The sequence below is a fragment of the Ciconia boyciana genome, chromosome 9 (assembly GCF_034638445.1).
Source record: "Ciconia boyciana chromosome 9, ASM3463844v1, whole genome shotgun sequence".
Taxonomy (NCBI): Eukaryota; Metazoa; Chordata; class Aves; order Ciconiiformes; family Ciconiidae; genus Ciconia; species Ciconia boyciana.
The window spans coordinates 35,268,844-35,292,853 of NC_132942.1; the positions used below are offsets into that span (position 1 = coordinate 35,268,844).

General features: G+C 37.4%; 1 protein-coding gene across 1 annotated transcript in view; it reads left to right on the forward strand.

The window, feature by feature from the left end:
• Positions 1–17,367, forward strand: part of CHST8 (carbohydrate sulfotransferase 8) — a 141,179-nt gene extending 123,812 nt beyond the window's left edge. The window contains exons 2-3 of the mRNA XM_072873172.1: positions 13,674–13,711; positions 16,169–17,367. Coding sequence (XP_072729273.1) covers positions 13,674–13,711; positions 16,169–17,317 — 1,187 coding nt within the window. The 3' untranslated portion in view covers positions 17,318–17,367. The remainder of the gene's footprint in view (positions 1–13,673; positions 13,712–16,168) is intronic.
• Positions 17,368–24,010: the final 6,643 nt, after the last annotated feature.

Genomic DNA, 24,010 nt, shown 5'->3' on the forward strand with positions numbered 1-24,010 from the left:
TTTCCAATTCCAATTCTCAGAGCAGCAAATCTTCAAACAGTGGAGTTCAGAAGTTTTAAATATTCCATTCCTGAACAATGAGTAATAAAGCCGTAGGGAACTCAGCCACTGAAGTAAAAAAATATAAATTCTGGGGTTTTTCCCCCCAATAGATCAACTATAAGGCCATGAGAAGACCACCAAATCAGATTTGCAAATAGTGAAAGGTTTGTGATAAACACTATTCATTTTAAATGTAATAGTCATCTGCAGTTACAACAAAGTCACAACTTTGAATGCGTTTAATGTAACATCAAAAGTGGAAATAAAGGCTGAAATGAATTGACTTGTCAAAGGCGAAATATTTATTAACAAACAATTGAGATAAACACAAGAGATGAGACTTAGAGGCTACCTAGTAGAGTTGCATACTGCTCTCAAAGATTTAAAAATAGGTCTTATCTAGCATTTACACGTAAGAGTGCAACCTGTATGCATTCTCAACAAAAGCTCAACAAGATACCAAGTAGCTCAGTAAAGAGGCCACATCTGAAGTGAAAGAGTTGCATTTCAGATGAAACAAATGGTCAGATAGGTAAAGTCCTGTATGTACATGGTTTTCTGCTACAATCCTGGGGTTTAAGCAGTACTAGAGCAGAGGCATCAAAAAAGTTACAATATTGAATTACACTGTATAAGCCACACATCCAGTCAGTGGCGTGCTTCGTTGTCAGGAAATAGTTCCTTCTCTAAGACGATTGTCTCAGAAGATCTCAGAAGACTGAATTAGAGTGGCAGATTACTTCAGAGATCCTTTACCCAATGCATAATGGAGAAAATGAATTGTATATAATTGTATGCAATGTACTGAGTGAACCATGAATATACTGAAATGCTCTGAACAATGATCATCGTAGAAAAGCTTTCAGTGAAATCAGACACATTCACACACTTTCATCAGCTAAAGTTAAATTCCTGGCTAACCATATTCAGCAACTAATTGGCTACTCACTGTTTGTATGCACTGACTTACAAAATCAGATGACTCAATTGTCATAGCAACTGTATCCCAAAATTGCATTGTCAGGGTAGATGCAAACAATTCAGTCTCTCAGTTTATATGGCCCCTTCTTGGGCTGATACACCATTCTACATTGGGACACTAGAAAAATTAGGAAGTGCTATTATGTGTGAATGAAAAATGCAGATGTGGCCATAAAATGGCAGCAGAGGGGTTCTCACTTCAGGTACCACTGGTGGTTCAGAGTGCAAGAGAGGCAAATACACTAGAGCCCTTCTGGTTCCTGCAGCCCAGGTAGTGGGCTGCACAGACAAAAGTGGCACCTGTAGGAAACGGAGAATAGTAACCAAATGGAGAATACTTGCCTTTTCTCCCTGCCATAGCAGCTGTGACCCCTTTAGAAGACCAATGTAGCTCATCCAGGTGTGGAGATGAAGAGAACAATGACCAGTCACCACAGAAGGCTATTTTTCTCTCACCCACATGTGGCACTATACCACCGAGGTATACTGCCATACCACTGCTGCACCTTCTTTTTTGCTTCTCTGTCAGATGCCATGTTTCTAAATTGGGCAGGGGAGAGGAAGGAAAATGCTGTGACCTGGCAGAGGCAGTGACTAGTAAAGTGAACAGAAGAGTCATGTGGATAGGGGAAAGCCATTTACTTTAGCAGCAACTCCCTATGCATCCCATCCAGAGTATTTGCAGTCAACTGTGGGTACAAAAATAACGTTAGAATGGAGATGTAGAGTTATGCTGGGAAGCGCATAGGGAGAGAGGCATCAAAGGCCTCCCTCCAATGCAAATACCAAGCTGTAAATGGATCAGACCCCAAGATATCCAGTTCCTAATGGTAAGAGTTGCGAGCAGTGGTTAACTGAGCAAATGTCCTCTAAATCCCACTCCTGCTGGATTGTCTTATAATGCCCACATGATATAATGCTTCATTAAGCTCAAACCATATGTTCTATAAGCACCTGAACCTGCAAGACACATCATGTGAAGCATTAAGTACCCTCAGCAATGCATGTCCATTTTAGCACAGTCTAATATAAAACAGTTTAGACCTACTGAGAACCACCAGTCTTCATCTGATATGCAAGTGTGTTTGTGTGGAGTTTTTCCCATTTCCATCCTGAATAAGTTTCTCTGTTCGTTTCAAATCTTCCTGGGAGAAGGCTAACACTTTTCAGTCTCTCTCCTTGTTTAGTACTCTTTTCTCAAGTTACTATTTATTTCTTCTCCTGTTGCCTAGGGTTAATAAGATAGATTTCTCAGGCAGCAGGAACTATTACTCTACCTTAGTGAAGCTTCTTCATCCCATTCACCAGAACAAAAGAACTTCTCTCTCATTTTAAAAAACCCTCCTGTCCTCAAGCACTGTCCCTTACACTAAGGTAAGGAGATATTTGACAGCTTGTGCAGACATGAAGTCCTGCTTTCCAGGTGTTCTACTACCAATTTTAATCGACATTTACATAGCCAAGGAGAAAACACAAACACCAAACTGCCACTTTATTGATGGAGAAATGCCTCCTGATATGCTGGCAGCCTCCATGGACAATAACAGTATCTGACTGCCTCTCTGACCTGCTGGCATTGTTTTGTCAAGCATAGGCACCACTCTCTCTGCATCTGATTTTTGATGCAGTTTCATGTCATCTACCACTACAGCGTTGAAGTCCTTTGACACATCATCACTGTTGTTTGTTTCTTTATTAATTGGACTTGAGAACAATTCACTTAATTTGTGCTTTGGCTTGGTTATCCTTAATTTCTTAAATTTCTTGATACAACATTACAGCATCTGGAGACTCCACAGTATTAAAACTGGAGACCTCCGAGTGGAATAAGTCTGCTTCACTCCTCTTTGTTTTAAGTACATTTCTTAGAGCTATCTTAGAGCATGTCTCCAATTTATTGGAGAAAGCACCGTTATTATTTTCAAGGATGTAAAGGTGAGCGGCTGCCATATAATGCACTTTCGGCAAAACATGCTGCTAAAGACAAATCCCTTAATGTGGTGTCCAAAGTAGAAAAATGCAATCATAGCCTTGGTGAACAACTTCTTCTCCAGGCAGAAAGGAACTGTACTGTTTTGGAAGACTAACTTCACACAGTCCATGTGAAGTATGCCATGAGTACAGCAGAACTCCCAAACCGAAGACTGTCTTCCCCTTACTTTTGATTCCAAGTCCATCTCTAAAATACCTTTATCCCCACTGAATGCAAAAACTAGGAAGAACAAAAGAGAAAGATTGTTACTAAGTTAGGTATTCACTTGTGTAAGACCTTGGAAACACAGACAAAGGCCTGGATCACTAAATGAGGTAACAAGGCATAATCCCTTCAGAGTGGGGAGATCTGTACCATTCCCAAGTAATTTCAGGATAGATATACCTTTCTTGCCACTTTCAACTTCATGGCTTTTTTCTTGAATTACCAGTGATTACTCAATCATTTATCTTCCTGGCTAGCATCTTAGGTTGACTGTATTTTTACTCAAGGAGTAGGACAGTTCTCCAGAAAACATTATAAACTTTAAAATTAAATAATGACCACTTTTTCAAGCTTTACATGGATTTTTCTAGCTTTACACAAAAAAAAGTTAAATTGCGAGTTCCAAAAGCTTCAGAACATCTTAAAGTAGGCTGCATTTACGCTTAAGAAGTTTCAAGCTCACTAAAACTCAAGACTAGCACTTTGACTCTTCCTACCTGGGTTTCCAGCTCAGGATAGGTTCTGGATACCACATAACGTCATATGGATACTGGAAGTAGGCAGCACTCAGTTTTTGAGCAGAATCATTTCCCCCTCATTCTTACTGATATGAAAATCAATCCAAGACACTATTCTTATGCAAGCAAAGTGTTCTACCAATCAGCCACTAAAATCTGGCTGGAGAAGGAGTGCAGGTGAGCTCCTTAACAAGAAACAGGAAGTCTTCCACAAAGGAGAAGAGTAGGGTCAGTGAGAAATGACTAACAGAAAATCACCACTGTCCTTCAGTTGCTCATTAGTCAGGAATAAAAAGCGTAGCAAAGAGCTCAGCGCCTCACACCCAGCTTTCCCAGAACTGTTCTCCTGCTTGTTTCTCACAGGTCATGGAATCAAAGTCTGTCCAATTATCACCCCTTTTGCACCATGTTTTGTAGCTAAGTTGCAGGTGTTAACTTTTTTTTTTAAATACTACATATTGATCTCTTATACTAGGAAGACTTGTCAGTAATTAACTATGAAAACAGGAGAAAGGGAAACAGTTCCAGCTAATTGAAAGATAGTAACACAGCATTTGGATGCACATCTGTGGTATTTGATCCACAGTCAATCTATCAAATCAGTGAACTTCATCACTCAGAGGCCTATCTGTGTAGATCTACCTTTTAAGTTTTGCCTGCAGCCTTTGCACTTTCTCTCCCAAAGAAGTGTCTCTATAGAGTGACATGAAAGCAGTCCAGAATTCTACCTGTATTACTTTGTCTTCCCTTCAATAGAAAGGCCACCAAAGCTTTAGTGTCCTACTTGCACAGTTTCTTGAAACATTTCTGGGGTTCTAGGTGAGCTATTCTGGCTAGCTAACTCCTCCACTACATCACAAAATACATGAAGTGCTTTTTTGAGATTCATTGAAACCCCTCTGGTTACCTGAATAGTTATTACAGGCTACTAAATATAAATGCAGTGCTGTATTTTAAACCTTAGCTTTTACTTTTTAATAAACCTGAATAAAGTGTAGTGTCCTTGTCAAAGTCATGCTATGAAGGCAATATGCAAATATTAAATATGAGAATGGAGAATAACTGAAAGGTATTAAGTAGAAATTGCAAGTAACTGCTGACAGTGCCTGAAAGCTAATGATGCTAATTAACAATATTCTCAGGGGTAGGTCCACAAAAGGAATGGGGAATGCCATAACACAGGCTTGACTTTTCTGCTTTCTTCATAGAATCCTTATCAAATATAACTTAAATCAGAAAATAGCACTCTAATTAGGATGGCTAAACAGCAAAAAGAAGGCAAAGTAAACAAGTAGTGGTACCTTCCTCATAATAAACTCACCAACAGCTTCTTGTATTCATTCAATTAAGCTTGCAATATAAAGGTACCATGCATTTCCCTTTCCTTTATTAGCTATCAAGGAAACAGATCAAGCGTAAGTTACATGATTATTTAGTCAAGGAGATGGATTCAGTATATTTTAGAACATAAGAACATTATGAAAAAACACAGTAGTATGTGTCTTTCTTTAAGGGTTCATATACCTGTTCTGTTAGCATGTTGCAACTCAAAGTACCACCAGGGTTTTCAAATTACAAGTAATACAAGAATATTCTCTTCAAACAACTTACAGTCTCAACAATGGAGTAGAGAACAGATGAAAGAAAGCCTCATTACAAAGTCTGAATGCCAATTAATAACTTTCTGGACAGGACCAACACCATAGTTTCAAACAATACTCAGCTAACAAAGTCACTGCAGATATGCAGGTGGTGGGACTTACCAGGAAGTCACAGCAACTCTTTAACTGGGTTTTGATTCAAAAGGAATTTATTCCTCTAAAATGCTACCATTTCTGTTTCTGCTTCTCTCTTGTTTTGACCTCGATGAATAAAAGAATTTGCAAGGCAAACCATATCAAAACAATTATTTCTCACATGAATTTGTGTTTAAAATAACGGAATAATAAACAGAAGTTTCAGGAGATGATATTTCTTACTAGTACACTTAACACAAAAATACGTACAGCAAAACAGACATGAAGCAAGTTGTCCAAGAGTTACAAAGCCTTTATGAGGGGGAAACAACAGCAGGAGGCTAGCCTAGGTATTTTGTCTGAGAAACATTGTGTAGACATGAACACTATACTTGGGTGGCACCCACATTTAGAAACAGTGGGTACCAGCTCCATACTGTGATCTTTTACTCCAAGAATCCATTACTGGAAAAAGCAGAGAAAACTGTGTACGAAGGATGGCCTAAGTTAAAGTGTCAAGAGGGACATTATGCCAACAGTATTGGTTACAAGGGAGTTAATTAGGGAATGAAGAGGGAAGCAATGACAGCAGGGCAGCAGCCACAACTCAGCAAGCGCTGTGCTTCAGAATGATGCCAGTTTTGCTCAATTCAGACATACAAGATCAGCAACTGGTACCACAAATGAACTGCGAATACCAAGTTCTTTGACAGTATGAAAGTCCTCAACTGGCAAACATTAAAAGTCACTTAATGTGTGTACTGATCTCTACTTTGGTTCCCCCATTTGTAATTTTTTTCTTGTTCAAACTGATGGACAAACCTAACACTTGTTAATTATTTCCAGGGTATGCCCTTCAGAATTGCATTGCATTCCCCATATACAGTACTTCTGTCCAGAGACTCCCTCACTTCATTAGGATGGAAAGTCATTTCAGTCACAAAAAGCGAGAGTAATCGTGTTTTAATCAACTGAAGTGCACACAAGCTGCTACCTTCATAAGTACCCCATGACATGAACACAGCACAATACTGCATTGCCTGCTGCCTATGGGATGGAGAAACTGCAGATTTGCCTGGTTTAGACATATGAAGCTAACTGTTTCACTTAGATTCAATGCCTACCTCTCTGAGGCTGACTCAGATTGAAAAGCACAAGATCAATATGAAGTAATTCAGTTTGTGCACAGTACTAGCACAGGAGAGAGGAAAACGAGGGTGAATGGCTATCTTTTTGGGAAGTATTCTACTTCACCACAACAACTGCTTAAGAATAAGCCACAAGTCAGAGTTCAAAGTTCCTCACATAGATTGCATTTAAACTATTAAAAATTGCATGCTTGGCAATGGTAGGATTGAAACAAAAAGCTAAGAACTCAGGAAGAATGAGTTATCTGATTTACAAAAGGAACTCACATATGAAAGAAGGCTCATAAAGAGATTAAAAAAACCCCTAACCCTTGGTAGCTTGGCAAACTTCTTATGCCTTCCCAAAATAGGGAAAAAAGAAGCTCTTTACTCAGAGTGTCACATTTAACTACTTAGAGCTCCAAAGGGCTACTTTGCAGACTGGGAAATAGCCACAGAAACATTCTACCCATCCCCCTCTGTGCAAAGGAAATAACCAAATGTGACTGTTAAGTTTTCAGCTCCTTTAAATCAGCAAGATGGACTTAAGGAATCAGGTTCTTTGCCACAAAGCTTAACAGGAGATCAGTGTTGCATACCAGAACCACAGAGGCATGAGAACATAAGAAGGTTTAACATTTGCAAAGCAAACAAATAAATATTGTTTTATTTAACTGCACTCAAAAAGGAAGTGTATCTTTCTATAAATCTTACTTTAAATGCTGTATATTTTTATTAGAATAAAAATGCATTTCTGTCAGATGTTGCTGTTAATGAGCATCCCTCTGAAGAATGAAATATCCCAGCTAGATTTTTCCCTATAAGAGATTTTTTTTTTAGCATCAATATTGCTGGCAAGGACAATAGTAAAGCGATAGACCACAAGTTTCAAATTCAGAACGATAATTAAAATGGAGTTAATCAAATGCAGACATTCTTGTTTCTGGAAATATTACAAGCTTAGTTTTTGTTACACCCTCAAAAGTGCTGGATCACAGAGTCAGAGCAGAGATTGATAATTCTTTATACAGGGAAAGAAAGGTGAAGGGAATGAAGTGAAATTACTGGAAAGAATAGAAGCATGAATATTACGAGCAGAGAAAGTACAAAAAAAAAAAAGGTTGTAAATATTAGCCAAAAAACAGAGATTGTAGAAAGCACTGAAGAGGAGCCAATAAATAATTGCATCTTGAGAAATACTAACATCGCACCATGGAAGCAAAAAGAAGTACTCTCAAGTTAGCAGTCCCTGTTCTCCATCATGGCTATAAAAATCAGGACTCCCCTGGAACACGCACCACCTACCAGGGGCAAAAGTAGGTCACTCTCACAGTGATGTTCTTTAAGAAGTTGCAACTTTGTATTGCATGCAGCCCATGTGCCCTACAATGAAGCTTACTGAAGGATCCTTCTCTCAGCAGCTCAGTCCCCAACCTTACTGGGCCAGCCTCACACAAGCTGGAAGTGTTTCTACACCCCACAGTCCATTGACATGTGTCGTGTTAAGGATACGCACATCCAACTGCCCAGATAGTATATAAGTGAGAATCCGATACATCCAGAGATGTGCAGCAGAATCTGGGCCTCAAAACCTTAGTCTTCAGCGGATAAACTACATCTCACTACTTGAGCAATCATCTGCAATGTGGTGAACTGAACATCATGATTAGAAGTCAGATACCTGCATTCTAATCTAGACATTACTAAAGACTCACTATATGAGTCTGGATTTAAATTTTTGAGTAAAATTTGACTGGTAACATGGGGTTTTCAGACAATCAATATTTGAGTGTGTAATTCAAAATGTGACAACCTAAAACCAGATCAGTTTGGCAAATGCAGCTATTAGCCTCTCTGCTTCTCATGTGTGAAAAGCTGGAATAGTAACAAATAACTTACTATGCTTTGTGATATAAAGTAAAAAAAAAAATCACTACATGGTACATACTGTAGCAATGGATATCAGAATAAAAATATTTACAGTAACATCTAATTTTTTTCCAGAAAAGCGATGGGTATCAGAATAAAATATTTACATTAACATCTGATTTTTCCAGAAAAGCAATGGATATCAGAATAAAATATTTACAGTAACATCTATTTTTTTCCAGAAAAGCTACCTCGAGTTCCCCAGATGAGTTCCCCAATAATTCACCCTTACAATTCATACATAAATAAAATCATTCTTGTCATACATATAATTATTCTGCCACCAAATACAAAAAGGTGCCATAAAAATGAGTGGTGCTATGGAGACTGTGTTTGACTGTATTCATTTTAAGAGTGACAGACAGGTTCTTTGGTCAAATTGCAGGAGGCTCAAGGTTTTCCTGTGTGCACCCTGTCATTCAGAGAGAATACAGTACATTTGTTTGTGTTATCTTGACCATTGCAACAATTAGTGTGAAACAGACACGAAAACAGACACTCTGTGTCTCAGAAATACATGACTTCACAAGTCTCTAAAACACAATGATGCATGTCCCATCACTAAGCATTTAGCTTTGACAAGGGCTCGACAGTGTATCATTTAACCAAAGCACTCACTGTAAAAGTTTACTCATCTGTGGGAAATGACACTGCATACTTGCAGCTTCACTGGAGACTCAAAGAGGTTAGACTATACAGATTCACTGTATAGGTTTGCTTCTTTCTTGAATTTAAGATGTGCTACTGCTTTGCTAAGCCTTCTTTACTTTGCCTCATTAATTTCACCTTTATTAAAATGAGGTACTGTGTATGTAGCTTAGATGGGGACTTTTGAGGTGTTTTTCCCTAACCAAATAAACTATAAATTTCAGCTATAAAAAGGATATATATAGCGCAAACAAAACAGATACACACACATATAAAGTTTGTTCTATTAATTAGGCCTCAGTTTCAAAATAAAGGCATTTTCTAACAAGAGGTTTATATATTTTTAAAGTATTCCAAATATGTACACTACATATATTTTATATATGTGTAAAAACAAATAGTTTACAATGGTAGCAATCTTAAAAATAATTAAATTTCTTTAATGAGTAATTTAATTCAAATATGTAAACAGAAGTTAAGATCAGAAATGAGCATTTCTTTTATACTGTACAAGTTAGAGTTCATTTTAAATGACAAAAAAACTGGAAAAAGATGATCTAACCAATGTTTTGGAGGAAATCCTTTTCAAAGTAAGAGTTTTTAATGATAATCAGAATTCTGAGTACTAGTGTACTATTCATTCTGCGATTAAGTACATGTTGTCCTTGAGTAAAGGCCACAGACCGGAGCACATGCAGATAGGACACTTGACACAGATGTTCATGCAATGACAGTAACGGCCCTTCCAGAGTATATTTTGCAAATCAGTTAGGATGAAGCAAACAAGTACAAACTGTACACAGAAGCCCATTAAGGGATGGAGTCACAGATGCAGGCTTGAAGTTATCATTTTTAGTAAAAAAATATTTCAGCTGTAGTGTAGTCTTGGAACAGAGGAAGACACCGAAGGCAAAGCAAAATTAGGTCTTGAAGCAGAGATAGAGGAGAAGGCAGAGAGGCAAAGCTATATAATATTACACAGGGAAGATGAAGGCCATTTTATTGTGTTGCTAGTAGCATTTAAAAAAAAATAAAAGCTCACGATGGGTTTGACTATATGGTAGGACTGGATGAAGCATAAGGCTCGTATTTCATGAAAGACAACAAAAGCAGACATAAAACATAGGCCAAGCTCAGGTCTGGAAACTCACGGTTGCACAAAGCGAAGAGAAAAGAACACCACGAAAACTGACGTAAGTGATGTACAATTGATAGAATGATTCTGTCTCTCGGCTATACTCTCTCTGTTTGAGCACTAGCGAGATGTTGGTCCTTGTCGTGTCTGGCACCAAACATTTAATGATCACTAACTTCACCTGGGTGAAACAGACCAGTGTTCTATTTATGGCAAAAAGTATTACCATTTTGGCAATAAAATCTGAGAGCTGGTAAGTAACATAGAGTAAAGATGTAGCATAACATTAAATTTAGATTTTGATTAGTATAGTAGATCTGTGCAATAACTTCCCTGAATTCACTGTACTTAAGAGGTTTTGTTCCATGTAGCTTTAAATCTGAAGTGACAGACTGTATCATGAGAAAGACAGCTAAAAGAAGCCAACTTCAGAAGTCACAAATTCAGAAAACATTGAAGAGATTGGCAAGTGCTTCAGCAAACATTTACATTAAACATGAATTGTTGTTCTGATTACATCCTAAAGCCAGTAAATGAAGAATCATTTTTTTAAAGTTACTCATCTCCTACTAGCATTTATTTTTAAATTTTTTAAAGCACAGTATATCAGTGCAAAGTATTAATCTCTAAAATAAGTTATCTTTATGAAACACTACTACAAAAACATGATTAGTCATAATTAACCACAAAAAAAGATGGACTCATATCTGCTCTTTGCACTTGTGGGGGTTTTTTTTTAATAATTATTTTTCATGACAGATACATACCAGCTTTAAATGGTAATTACACAAAGTGTGTGGTTTTGCTACAAGCTATCACTGCTCCCACTGAAGTCAGGACAAATGACCACAACCAAACAAACCTGGGGAGAAAAACTAATGCCAATTTTACAGTACAATTTGGACACAGCAAATGCTCCAATATTTGCATATGATTCTGTCCAAAATACTTCCTTAGTTTTCCGATAGGTGACCAAGTCTTTTCTCACCTATTTATGTTTTCAATTATGAAAAGCTCAAAATGCTTTCAGAAAGGGAGTGGATTTATAGACGTTATATGATCTTATCTTTCAGGGAGGGTTGCACAACCCTTCTCCTATCTTGCACTGGTAGGCATAACTAGTTCACAGTAGGATAAATATTTAAATATGTAAATTCTCATCCATGCATGTTGACAGTATTGACAGCCAAAGTAAATCTCTAAGATCTGTGACAGAGGACAAGGCATGACTTAACACTACTCAATACAGTTTAAAGAAAAACCAGAAATTAAATACTTGAGAGGAAGAAATTGGTACTGAACAGAATGGTGACTATTGTCTGTAATAACATTATTATGAGAATTACTATGTGCATTATATTATATATACACAAGAAACCAAAACATATCCATAGAAAATGAGCAGAACTGACCAACCCACAAGACCAGACTAAGTTTATTAACCACATTAACTTTTCAAAACCGTACCTGACATATACGATTTCTGCCTGTAAGAGAAGAATAGCATAACTATATTCTAAATTTATAAGGAAAATAATATTTAATTTCAAGCTCTGCTACAAGAAAGCCTAAAGTTAAGCAACTACTCCAACCAGCTGTATTAATGATGCCTTAAAGTGGAGGCCAAGCAGCCAACGCAAGTCTAGCTCAAGCGGCTTAAAGTTATGCCTTTAGGGTTAGCAAAAAAGAAGAGGTTACATCTGCTGACAAACAGAACATTGTCATGGTTTACACAGATCACCCGTGCTCTAGCATCAATTCTTTCAATGTGCTGGTGCTCAGTTTTTGCTATTCTTTTTGGACAGAGGTTTCCATATCTTCATTGCGTGTAACATTACACAGCAGTAGAATAAATGTGGCTTTACCTGATTACATCAAGAACTGGACAACAGCTCAATAACATCTCCTAAAGCCTGGTGCAACAGAATCAGTTTTAATCCTCTAGAACCCACACAAGGATGCTATAAGATTAGCTCTGTTTCTCTTTAGAATATACCTCTGACTTTATTTTGCAGTTAAACATTTTTGAGACGCAGCTAGGAAAAGGCTTAAGACTCCTATAAGATGTCTGGAACTTTTTTCTGATGAAGTAAAAATAATACACCCTTTGCTTTTAATAGGCACAGAATCACAATATCCCCATCCACCTTAACTTGAGTTTATTGCTAACAAATTGCTGCAGTGGAATTAAAGCTCAAACACGAGCCAAAAGAGTAATGAGCACTGCTAGATGAGTTCTAACAGCATAGAAATAACCATAGCAATTTTACTCAGCCTCTACTATAAACATCAGTTTGTAGATCTGATTTAAAAAAACAAAACATGACTGATCATGTAAGCTGGACTTGCTACTTTAACAGCAATAAGGTACAATGTGAACTATGCACACACAGTGTTTGAGAGCTTTCATAGTACCATGAAGATTAATCTGATGGGACCGAGCTGTTCCAATGATGCTTTCACTTATAATGCTTTGCAATACCTTTACCTGTTCTTGTCAAAAAAGGCTGTGGATTCATAATGCAGACTTAAACTGAAGTCTTCAAGCAACTGAAGTTCTCAAGCAACAGTGACTATAGCAGTTTTAAGTTGAAAAGCCCCAAACTAAATTTCATAATTAAAGAAGTGTTTTCCATTATATATTCCTGTATTATTAACTTATAATTAAGTAGAGATTAGAAACAGTAAAGAGATCCTATACATCTGCTAAAGCTGCCTTCCAGGATTTTCACACCTTTATTATATTTTCAGGTAGACATCACTGTAGAAGCCAGAAGATTTGGCAAAACACAATTCTGTATTGTTTTGTCTCTCCAAAACTCTACAGACATTGCCTCACTTATACATAACTCTACTGTGCGTTGCTTTGGTTTTAAAGCAACGGATAATACTCAATGCAAGCTATTACTATGATTAAGTACCATATTATCAAAAGTTGGAGGGGGGGGAGAGAAGCCACACAGCTTTAGGTAAGTACACAAAGAACAGCCTTTTTTTGAGAGCTCTAACTGGGGATCACAAATTTCAGCCACTTCTCGTTCTGCTACTGGCCTTTTAGCTGAGGTTAAGCAATCACTTTTCTCCATCTCAGTTTCCCCATCTGTAAAAGGGAGGTAAAGACATTCACTCCATTTCACAATTGTTATAACATCCATAAATAAAGAGGCCTTCCAAGGAATATTGTTACTATGAAAAATACATTAATTATGATTCATCATTGATCTATTTATCATTGTATTAACAGAACTTGTTCCTGTTTTCTTTTTAGTTACTGAGAGGAAACACTTATCAGTCCAGCAAAAAAGAAAGTAATGTTTTTATTTCTACAAAATAATGACTTTAATTTCTTTCTTTGTTTAGGGATAAAATATAACATGGGATTCCAGCAACCAAAAAAAGTAAGTTTTCAGAAGTATATAAGGAAAATTGTACCCATATTCCGACTATGGAGTACAGATAGAGATGGCTCAAATAAGGCCACTAGACTGGAGATGAAGCATTGAAAAGAAAAGCTGCATCAAAGCTTTGCCATGAAGCGCAAATTTTCCTTTTAAAATATGAATTTGATAAGCTATGCAACTTTAGTTTTATGAGTTTTTTCCTAGACTGGATATTGCTAAAAGATACTGTAAACTTTGCATATATTAACATACTGTATGAAATTGTACTGATCAAATGAATGTCTTTAGAGCTACTTAAAAATAGGCTAAAGAAAAATACTGGTGAAATTCCTCCATCTAGTGGCTGTTAACACACTCACAGCAGCAGTGACAGCCCACCACAGCCATTCACTATTTCATAGTTAAAAGACAAGTGTAAAATATGCAGAGGAACAACTGTGCAGCTGCTAGCTGTTACCCAAATGCCACTGCCTGGTGAAATCAGTGTGATGTGATCGACATCACTCCATCTCTACAGCTCCAGCTTGACCTTCTGGATGAAGGGTTACACTGACAGAAGACATTCAAATCATGGCATTTGAGTTTCACAAAAACTGAAGGTTCATCATCATTGTCATTGTTAAAGCTGCGAATATCTAGGAAGTCTGAATTTGATAACCTTGAAATATCAGCCACATCATGAGTAAATGAGATGGAATTTCAGCCACTCTGTAAAGGGTAATGTTTAAAGATACATCTGATATTTTACACAGACAAAAACTTTAATACACCTTTGACTACTAGAAACAACCTCTGGAGATAAGAGCAGAGTACAACAATCACTCCCAGCAACTGAATACATAGTGTCTTCTGTGACGAATTATCAGTTGGTTTCCCAGTCTGCACATCACATACCACTTCCAGTACCAGAATAGCTAGCAAAACATTTTAGAAGCCTAAGTTCTGCAACAACTTGCATAGTACTCTAAAAATTGTGTTTAATACTGATCTGTTCTGTTTGAGTTTTGTATAATAGTTATCCATTTAAGCAAGTCACCTACAAAATACAATTTTTTTTTTCTTCTTGTCACCAATACTTTTTCTAATGAATACTGAGTCTTTTTTTTTTTTCATGTCTCATCCTTAAAGAAGGATGTGGCAAGATATAACCTCCATAACAGCACAAGTTTGATAAATTACCTATAGCATCTCTTTTTTCAGCCAAACAGAAAGACTTGTAAAATCACTATTACAATTAAGATATAATCTGCCACCTTGAAAGAGCATGACCCTACTAATCCCCATACTGTATACCTTAAAATTCGTTCAGTATCTTATTTTTGAAGCCAGTTTTAAATACTTTAGGGAGCAAATAAAGACTGAAAATCAGAAATTTACAATTTATAAAACCTCTAAATAAACATTAGGTATTTTAGGTAAGCAATAAACATTCTGCAATTACATCTGCTTCCTCTGTTGAAATACTCCCTAGTGGTTCATATGCCACTTGGCTTCCAGATGAGTTCTCAAAACAGGGATGACATGTAGTTAAACAGTGTCCAGAACCTAATTTTAGTCTTAGAGGCATAGACATGTGGATAGGGATTTAATTCAGCTGCTTTGAGAAGCAGGAAGTAATGGAGCACATCTGGGCTGTATGCCAAAAGAAGTATTAACCAGTGAGATCCACCTAATGAAAAACAGCAGGTCCCAGAAACCCCTTATCCATAGACCTGCTTTGCTTACTCTATTTTCACTTGCCTAATCCCAGCCACAGCCTCATTCCCACCCCTTACTGCTTCTCATCAAGTTTCAGTTGCTTTGGTCCCAGGCTCACCTCACTCAAGCCTCCCTTTGGGGTCCTTATTCACGCTGCTCTTGCCAAACCCACTTCTCTGCAAAGCCTCCATGTTCTCACTGCAGTCCTTTCTGCTTCCCTCTTCCCACTCTTGCTCCCTCTACATCTTCACTCCGCTTTACAAACACCATAAACCTCCCTTTCCTGTCAGGCTTCACTCTGTGCACAATTGCCCTCACTGCCAAGATAAGCTACTGAAAGGGGTAGGGGGGAAACAAACAGATTTGTGAGACAACAGGCAGCCTGGAATAATTAAGTCCTCAAAATACTCAGATACCTTTTGTGGAAATTTCAAAGACAACATATTTAAGACAAAAGTATTTATCAGAGTCTGGGTACAGGCACCACCTAAAATACAGTTAAATCCAAATCTGAACTGGAATTTCCCAGTTCAGGCTCCTCTCAGCCTTTGAATTTCATGTAAGCACAGAACAAGATGACAAGAGAAAAGTCATTACCACAATGTATGCACAGCGCTGACAACTTGCAGCAATGCATTTTGTTGTACAATTCTGCTGAACTCAGAGTGTATGAATAGATCCCCATTAAGTTGTACAAGCTGTTAATAGTGACAAACACTCATTTACTAAAATCTTTCATCTTTCCCCCCCCATCAGGACTGTGTTTCCAGCAATAACCAGGATAGAAGATTAAGAAAAAATACTGCAGACGGAGTAGCAATGGTAAAGCAGAGCAATTCATTACACCTACCTGAAAGCGTGCCCACTAAGCTTCAGAGCACAGACAGAAGGCAAAGCAGCATAATGTTTGCAATGAAAGATCAAAAGAAAGGTAAAGAAATTAATTCCATCAGGCTCCATAAACGGAGGAAAAGATTTATAATTAAGAAGAGCCCAATTCTGATTTCCATGAACAGCTCCATTCTCAACCTGCCCACGCTTAAATCTGAGGACAGAAACAACAACAAGTGGAAAAGTCTCTATCAGATCCAAAGAGAAAGAAAGCGGATAATGAGGGAAACTTGTTCTAAATACAAGAGTAATAACAGAAGAATAATCACTCCTTATCATGTTTCTAGAATATTTGTAGAAGATAAATATAGAGTTTTATACTGTGAAGTACCAAAAGCCGGCTGCTCTAACTGGAAACGTGTGCTCATGGTTCTTAATGGGCTGGCTTCTTCCACAAAAGATATACAGCACAACACAGTGCACTATGGAAACTATTTAAAGAGGCTGGATGGGTTTGATCACAAAGGAATTTATCATAGGCTCAACACTTACACAAAGATGCTTTTTATTCGTGAACCTTTTGAAAAACTGGTATCTGCATTTCGGGACAAGTTTGAACATCCAAACAATTACTACCACCCAGTTTTTGGAAAAGCCATCATTTCCAGATACCGTGTCAATGCCACCAAAGAAGCATTAAGGACAGGCTCTGGAGTCAAATTTAAAGAGTTCATTCAATATCTCCTGGATGTACATAGGCCAGTGGGTATGGATATCCACTGGGATCACGTCAATAGGCTTTGCAGCCCATGTTTAATAGACTACGACTTTGTTGGGAAATTTGAAAGTATGGAAGAAGATGCAAACTTTTTCTTGCACTTAATTGGTGCTCCACAAAATTTAACTTTCCCCAAGTTTAAAGATAGGCACTCCAATGAAGAAAGAACTACCACTAAAATTACACAACAGTATTTTGCAGAGCTTTCTCCTTCTCAACGACAACAAAGCTATGACTTTTACTATATGGATTATTTGATGTTTAACTACTCAAAACCTTTTGAAGATTTATATTGATTTGAGAGCTGGGACATTTCCACAGTCATATCAGTTGAATTGCATAACAAATCCAGGTGGCTTCTGTTTATATATACTTGTCTGTTAGTAAACAATTGGTTGAAGAGCAGGAAAAAACCCAAAACAGAACATAAACAGCTAGTGATGTTTACACCTTCACCTTAATTGCCTCCTTTTTCAAATCATATTTTTTCTATAATTTCTCCATATGAAATGTATGTACATATATGTATAATATTATATGTCAGGGCTCCCAAATAAAGTACATAATTTTCCATGCTGGCATGGCCTGTGTTTGCACTGGGAGGATGGTTTGAAACCGGGGAAACACAGCTGACAATTCTACAGTGAAGTCAGCATTTCAAGCTCTTTACTGTTTAGAAAATAAGTCTGAAAGTGACAGAATAGCAAGAAAAAAAAATACCCTGAGTAATATTTATAGCTTGTAGAAATCTGCAACACAAAGCCATATGCTAAACAGGCACTATGTAATTGAAGTTGTAGATTGTTATTTCCTGATATTCGTAAGTTAGTGCGGGAGGAAAAAGTCCATCACACTTACACTGTTCAAAAACACACTAGTAAAAACAACTAATAATTAATGACCATGTGAGTGCAGTATTAAACCAGATGTTGGAATTCAGAGTGAGGTCATGTTCTCCCCCTTCATTATTTCCCTTATGGCACATCCATCTGCAAACAGATAAAATGCAGGTGAATACTTTCATCTTTATAAATGGTATTAATATTATTTTAATCCTTTGCATTAACATAAATCTCTGGTTTAAATCTTCATAGTCACCAGGAATATCAAATCTTTCCTTCATAATAACAAGCAAGAATAAACGCAACCTCCTGCCCAACAGGGTAGTTCTTTTCATTGCTGCAAACAATTTGCACTTGTTTATTCCAGTAACAATTGGACCTGACTTACACACAAAAAATATTCCAGGTGTTTTAGTTCAGTTGTTCATTTTCTATACTTAACAGAAGTCTTTCTTTCATCTCTAGCAGAAGTCTCTTGTGAGAATCAAATACTGGACCTTCCACTGATTTTGTAAATTTTCACATTAATTCTGTATACAGTATCCTTGTTTACATGTCATTTAACCACTTGAAATGATGATATTTAAATTGGCCATATCAGAACAAGTCTCAAACTCTGCCACAATGTCAGACAAACTCCCCAGTAATTTCTAGAGTTAGTATTTTACAACCAAGAATTCCACCACAACTGGCACTGTACAAACACCTAAGAAACAACACTTGTTTCAAGCGGTTTCATATTTACCAGTTCAGATCCAAAAAAGTTTACTCCTACAGATAGTTTCATGCATCACAAGTGCTGGCATCACAGTTTCCCCAGAAACATCCAGTATCTTTGGGGTTTTTTTTAATTTTAATACAGAAAAAAATGTTTTAAAATACCTTCTATTGAAAGCTTTACTGACAAATACTTCACACATCTGACATCAGACTTGCATTTTTTGTTCAGAGAAAAACTGTTTGCATTAGAAAGGTAATGTGGAACTTACATTGTTCCATGAAATTGGTTACCATTCCCGGTCTGCCCAAGCTGCTCATCACTGCCTTGCTACTGCAGCTAATCATCTACCCCACCTTCCCACCCCCTCAGATGCTTGTTGATCTGCTCACATGACTAGGGAATAGCCTTTTTATTCAAAGTAATTTTTCTGCTAGGCCAGCTCAGATCAGCAGTAACAGGCTGGGGGCTATTCACCTGGGCTGCTCTGCCAACAGGTAAGCATGGCAGATAACCTCACTCAACAGGTCACACTCAGGAGTATCCAGGGGAAAACAAGGCACAATAATCACTTCCTAGTGCAGACAGAGGAGAACATCGATTCTGATAGTGATGGGATTTATTGGGGGGTGGGGAGGCATAGTCAAGACCACTACTAGGAATTTGAGTTACGCCATCCTTAGCATTTAATGATATTAAGTGCTCTAAGACATGACAGTACTCTAATTGATGCAATTAATTTTCCTGTAGTTACAGAAGTCACAAATAGTCACCAACACAAGGAAAGGATATAATAAATATTGGAGCCCTCATAGGTTCTTTTTCAGGGTCTGATCTTGCAAGCAGGTCAGTGTACCTGAGCACAGTGTGTTATCACTGCTCCTGCAGGCTGGTGCTGAACTCATTCAAGTCACCCGGTGAACTTCCATTGAGAGAAGAATCTCAATTCACCTTATTGCAGCACCATCACAGCAGAAGAGAACATGCAGACCCATAGGTTAGCTCTGATGCAACCAGAGAAAGGCTGGATATCATTCGTATTCAGACCTCTGCCAGTTTTAGAGAGCTCTAAGGGAAAGAGATTAAAGAACTTAACCCTACAGCCAGATTCACGTTGAAGACCTGACTTTCTCCTTCCTCTTCCTCCTCCCTCACCACAGTTCCTTTTCGGCTTAATCTACATAAATTGATAGAACCACAAGGTCATGTTTACATCTTAAAGACTATGTTGGTACAGTCACACATCGCTGAAGTGTTCACTGTATGAGTGGAAAAATACACCAGCAAAATTGCACTTCTAATTGTATCAAATTGGTGCTTTTCCTACCACTACACCCCCCCAACCTATTTTGATTAAAACCCTTTACTACCCCAATAAAAGCTAATGACAGGGGAATAACGTTTTTAATGATGAAGATGAAGACTTTGGCAGGGTTTTAGTTTGTCTGGGGTAACAAGCATTCTTTAAACAAAGACTGCTAAATAAATGATTTGTGTGTTTATGACAAACTGTATATGGCACAGTAGCATCTGTTTTACAGTATCTCAAGGAAGACAAGCAACCTTCTAAATACTTGAATGTACTGAATACTGGCTAGTTGCACTAATTTGGCTTTATTACTTTCATCGCTTACTCCCTACTGACTAGTAGAAACAAGACAAGAAATGGTTTCAAAGAAAAAAAAAAAATCAGATCTGTAAAGGTATATATTTTAAAGCCAGAAGAGATGTATTATCTTGAACAAAAAAGCTAAGGCAACAGACAAGTAAACTAATATTTTCATATCAATCAAAATGTTTAAATAAAAAGCAACAATTTAAACTAGATGGTGTTAAGTTTTCAGACTGCTCATTTCCCTTTGGATTATCTTGCCTTTCTTTCCCACATATAAAATCTTGACATTTTCATTTTTGATAATGCAATTGAACTTTTTTCAGAGTTGTTTATTCTGAATTTTTTCCCATATTTTATCCTTCTCTTGATACGGAAATTTATATCCAATTTCATATGGAAAGTGGAAATTCAATATTTTGTACAAAAAGATCCTATTTTCAGACAAACAGCCTAGCTCAGAGGTCAGCCAAGGTAGTCATCTTGCATTGCTATAATTAGCCAAAATCTTTTTGACAATCCAATTGTTTTTTTTAATTCTTCTTGATGTATCTTAGATGAGAGGTGAATTGTTACTATTGGACTGCTTATAGAACTGTACTCCTAGCTCTCACCTTAACATTTTTCAATGTTTTTACTCCCAATCCTTTTCTGCCCTACCTCTCTACTTACAACTTCTATTGTCTCAGGACTTTGTCCACCCTAGAGTTAATAACTACAAATAGCTCAGGTGCTGACAGCAAACTGCCCCAGCATCTTCCCTCCCCAGACAGGTTAAACAGACCAGCCTCCCAGCTTCATAAATTCATTCTTAGGTTGCTTCCAATACTGGAGATACTTCACTTGATTCTAGCTGGGGCAGCTCTCCATTACTCCCGATATATTGAAAACTTCTAAAATCTGTAATTCCCATTTTAGGATTTCAGTGACCAGCACATTTGGAGTAAATTGTTCATAGTAACAATTCAGGAGTAAGGACCCAGCTAAAGCAGTCACCGAAGCTGAGGTATGAAAGCACTGAAACACCAACAGATCAGAATCTTAGACCTTATGCCTCAAAGTAGTCTAAAGCCTATAGCAGAAAAAGGAAAGGGGATTAACTCAGATACAAAAATAAGTTGTGTAAACTAAGTAGGTGTTACCTGAATAAATCAGTAACAGACCATTTTTAAGAGGCAAGACTATCATCTAAACGAAGCCCAACTTGTTAGCCAGCTTTTGCTGTCCTGGCACTCCAAGCTGCCAGCTGCAGTTCTGTCACGCCATAGGTACTTCAGCATGAGAATGACACTAACCAGTCACCATGCCCAGAACACGGCCAAGTGAAACATACCCAACAGTGCAATATGCAGTTTATTATCTACCTGGCTTTGCGAAGTCTGAAACTGAAAACAGCGATCACTTTTTAATTAAGGGATAATTTAAGAACTTGACATTGGGATGCGCTGTACATAAAGTTCATGAGGATCTGAACAAAGTCATCTCCTTTGAGACATTTGTGTGCTTAAAGTTATCCTTGTAATGTGCACAAATTGAGTGATGGTGATTTGCAGATTTTTGTAGTGTGGGGGGCTTTTATAATACAACAGATATTTACTATGGTCGACCTCATACCAGTACTGTCAGTTTATGGGGGTTTATGCCTCTAAAAATAAAAAATAATCAAGAGATTAAAGTGCATTTTCTTAACTCCTTATGTCCATAACTTTTCAGAATTTGCATGATGGGGTTCCAACACTTCTTCCATAATAATCACCAATATTTGAGCACATCAGACTGCACAATATCAAAAGTGAAGATGGATTGAGAATAGGAGATCAGCTTTTTTGCCACAAACTGGTTTATTGGTTTACAGCTTATCTTCATAATGATTGAAGTAAAGAGTTTTTAAAGTTTTTTAAATGTAGGTACTGAGTTCTGGTGGTCCCGTTTACCCCCCCAGCCTCATTTGAGCAACTTACAGAGAAAGTCCACTCTTCGGATGATCAAATGGTATCTTTTGAGAGATCCACAGAGTAAGAAAGAGATCCACATACATGGACTGCATGTACACCACAGTACATGAATTTAACCCTTAGTTTATTTGCGCTACTTCTCCCATTTGGGTAACACCATTGCTGACAGTAGGAGCAAGAGCAGACCTATCACAAATTCATGTATAATTATCTACTTATATACAACGATATAAAGTACATAGAAAAAAATCTGTGCAAATAGCATTATACATACTAAGGTATCTATTAACAGCAAGATTTTAATGTAAGAACTCACAAATGCATGTGGGGAGACAATCCCACAAAGATTAACTGTAAAACCAATACAAGGAATATAAAACATAATGCACTGTCTTTTAAATATTTGTTCTTGGTTTCTTTGCACAATAATATGAATTAATTAGGCCAACTCAAACGGTACCACATTATCTGGAATTACCAGATAAAAACTGAAAAAGCGTTTCTTTTTTGTTGTTGTTTTGCTTAATTATTATTGCTTTATTATTGACATAAGTTGCTTTAAATCACCGAGTTGACATTCTTTTTCTACCCCCAACAAGAGATCACACAGGTAGCTGGGCATGGTCCAGCCAACCATCTGGATGAGAAACACAACTGTACAAATCTCAGCCTGATCTGTTCATTTTAATTTTAGTGATACCAGAACAACAACACCTGCATGCAGCAGTAGTTTGTTTTCAGAGCACAACATGAGACAAGGCAGAGCACAGCCTGTTTGAGCTGATACTGCTTCAAGGGATTATTTTCAGGTTGGCATTGTTATTTGTGGTGACTTCAAGGCCTCAGCATGCACCTGGGCACTCTTGAACAATTACTTGGAAAGTGTCCCGAGCTTCATACGGCAAGATGCATGTAATTAATTTTCATCCCAAGACAACAGCTACTGGTTAAGAAGGGCCAGCAATTTTCTTAGCTTTCGTCAATGGAACCTAGCAGACGAGCCTGTAAACAAACATCTCTAATGGCTTCCAGCATGATACTGCTGCAAGAATGCACTAGAGTCAAGTACAAGAGAGTGAGATTTTACATTAGCTATACCAGTGACAGCTGATTAACTTACCAGTGGTAAGTTACTTTTGCCAAAATTGCTCAGAACTATCCATTCAAATATAGGTGTCCAGAATTAAACATGCAGTTAGACTCACAGTGGATTCAAGTTTTAAGAATGGCAGACACTCACCTGTTTCATACTTCAATTTAATCCTGAATTATGTGAAAGCATGACGCATAATGCATCACTTGAGCAGTAAGGGCAAGACAGTATAGAAGGTACTGACACAGAATGGAAAGACAGACATGATTAAGCCTTGCTCGCTGCCACCATGCTATTTGGTTAATGTATTATGAAGCAATTGATACAGTTAGTTGTGACTCATGCTAGAGAATAAGAATAATGTTTGCTTTATGACTAGCCTAATAGAAACATTCAGCCTTGTAAAAATATTTTCTGATCTGGTTTAATTAAGAACTCAAAATATTTAGTTTAAAAATAACACTTTGTGAAGTTCTATGTATACACACAACTCAGTGGACAATTAACTTGCAGGTAGCAAGGAGCATACATACATAACACCTTCTACATGGGCAAATCTTTTAAGTGTCATTTTCCAGGCAGTTTGTGCCACAGTGATTTTTACCCAGTTGCATGAATAAGCTCTTTCAAATTCTGCCATCCATTGCCATTTTTGCTGCCAACTTCTTTTTTTAACAGAAGGCACACATTTAACAGAATTGCAGCGGAGGTCAAGTTTTCCATTATGTACCTATCTTGTATGAGACCTGAATTCTTCTGTTTAAATTCA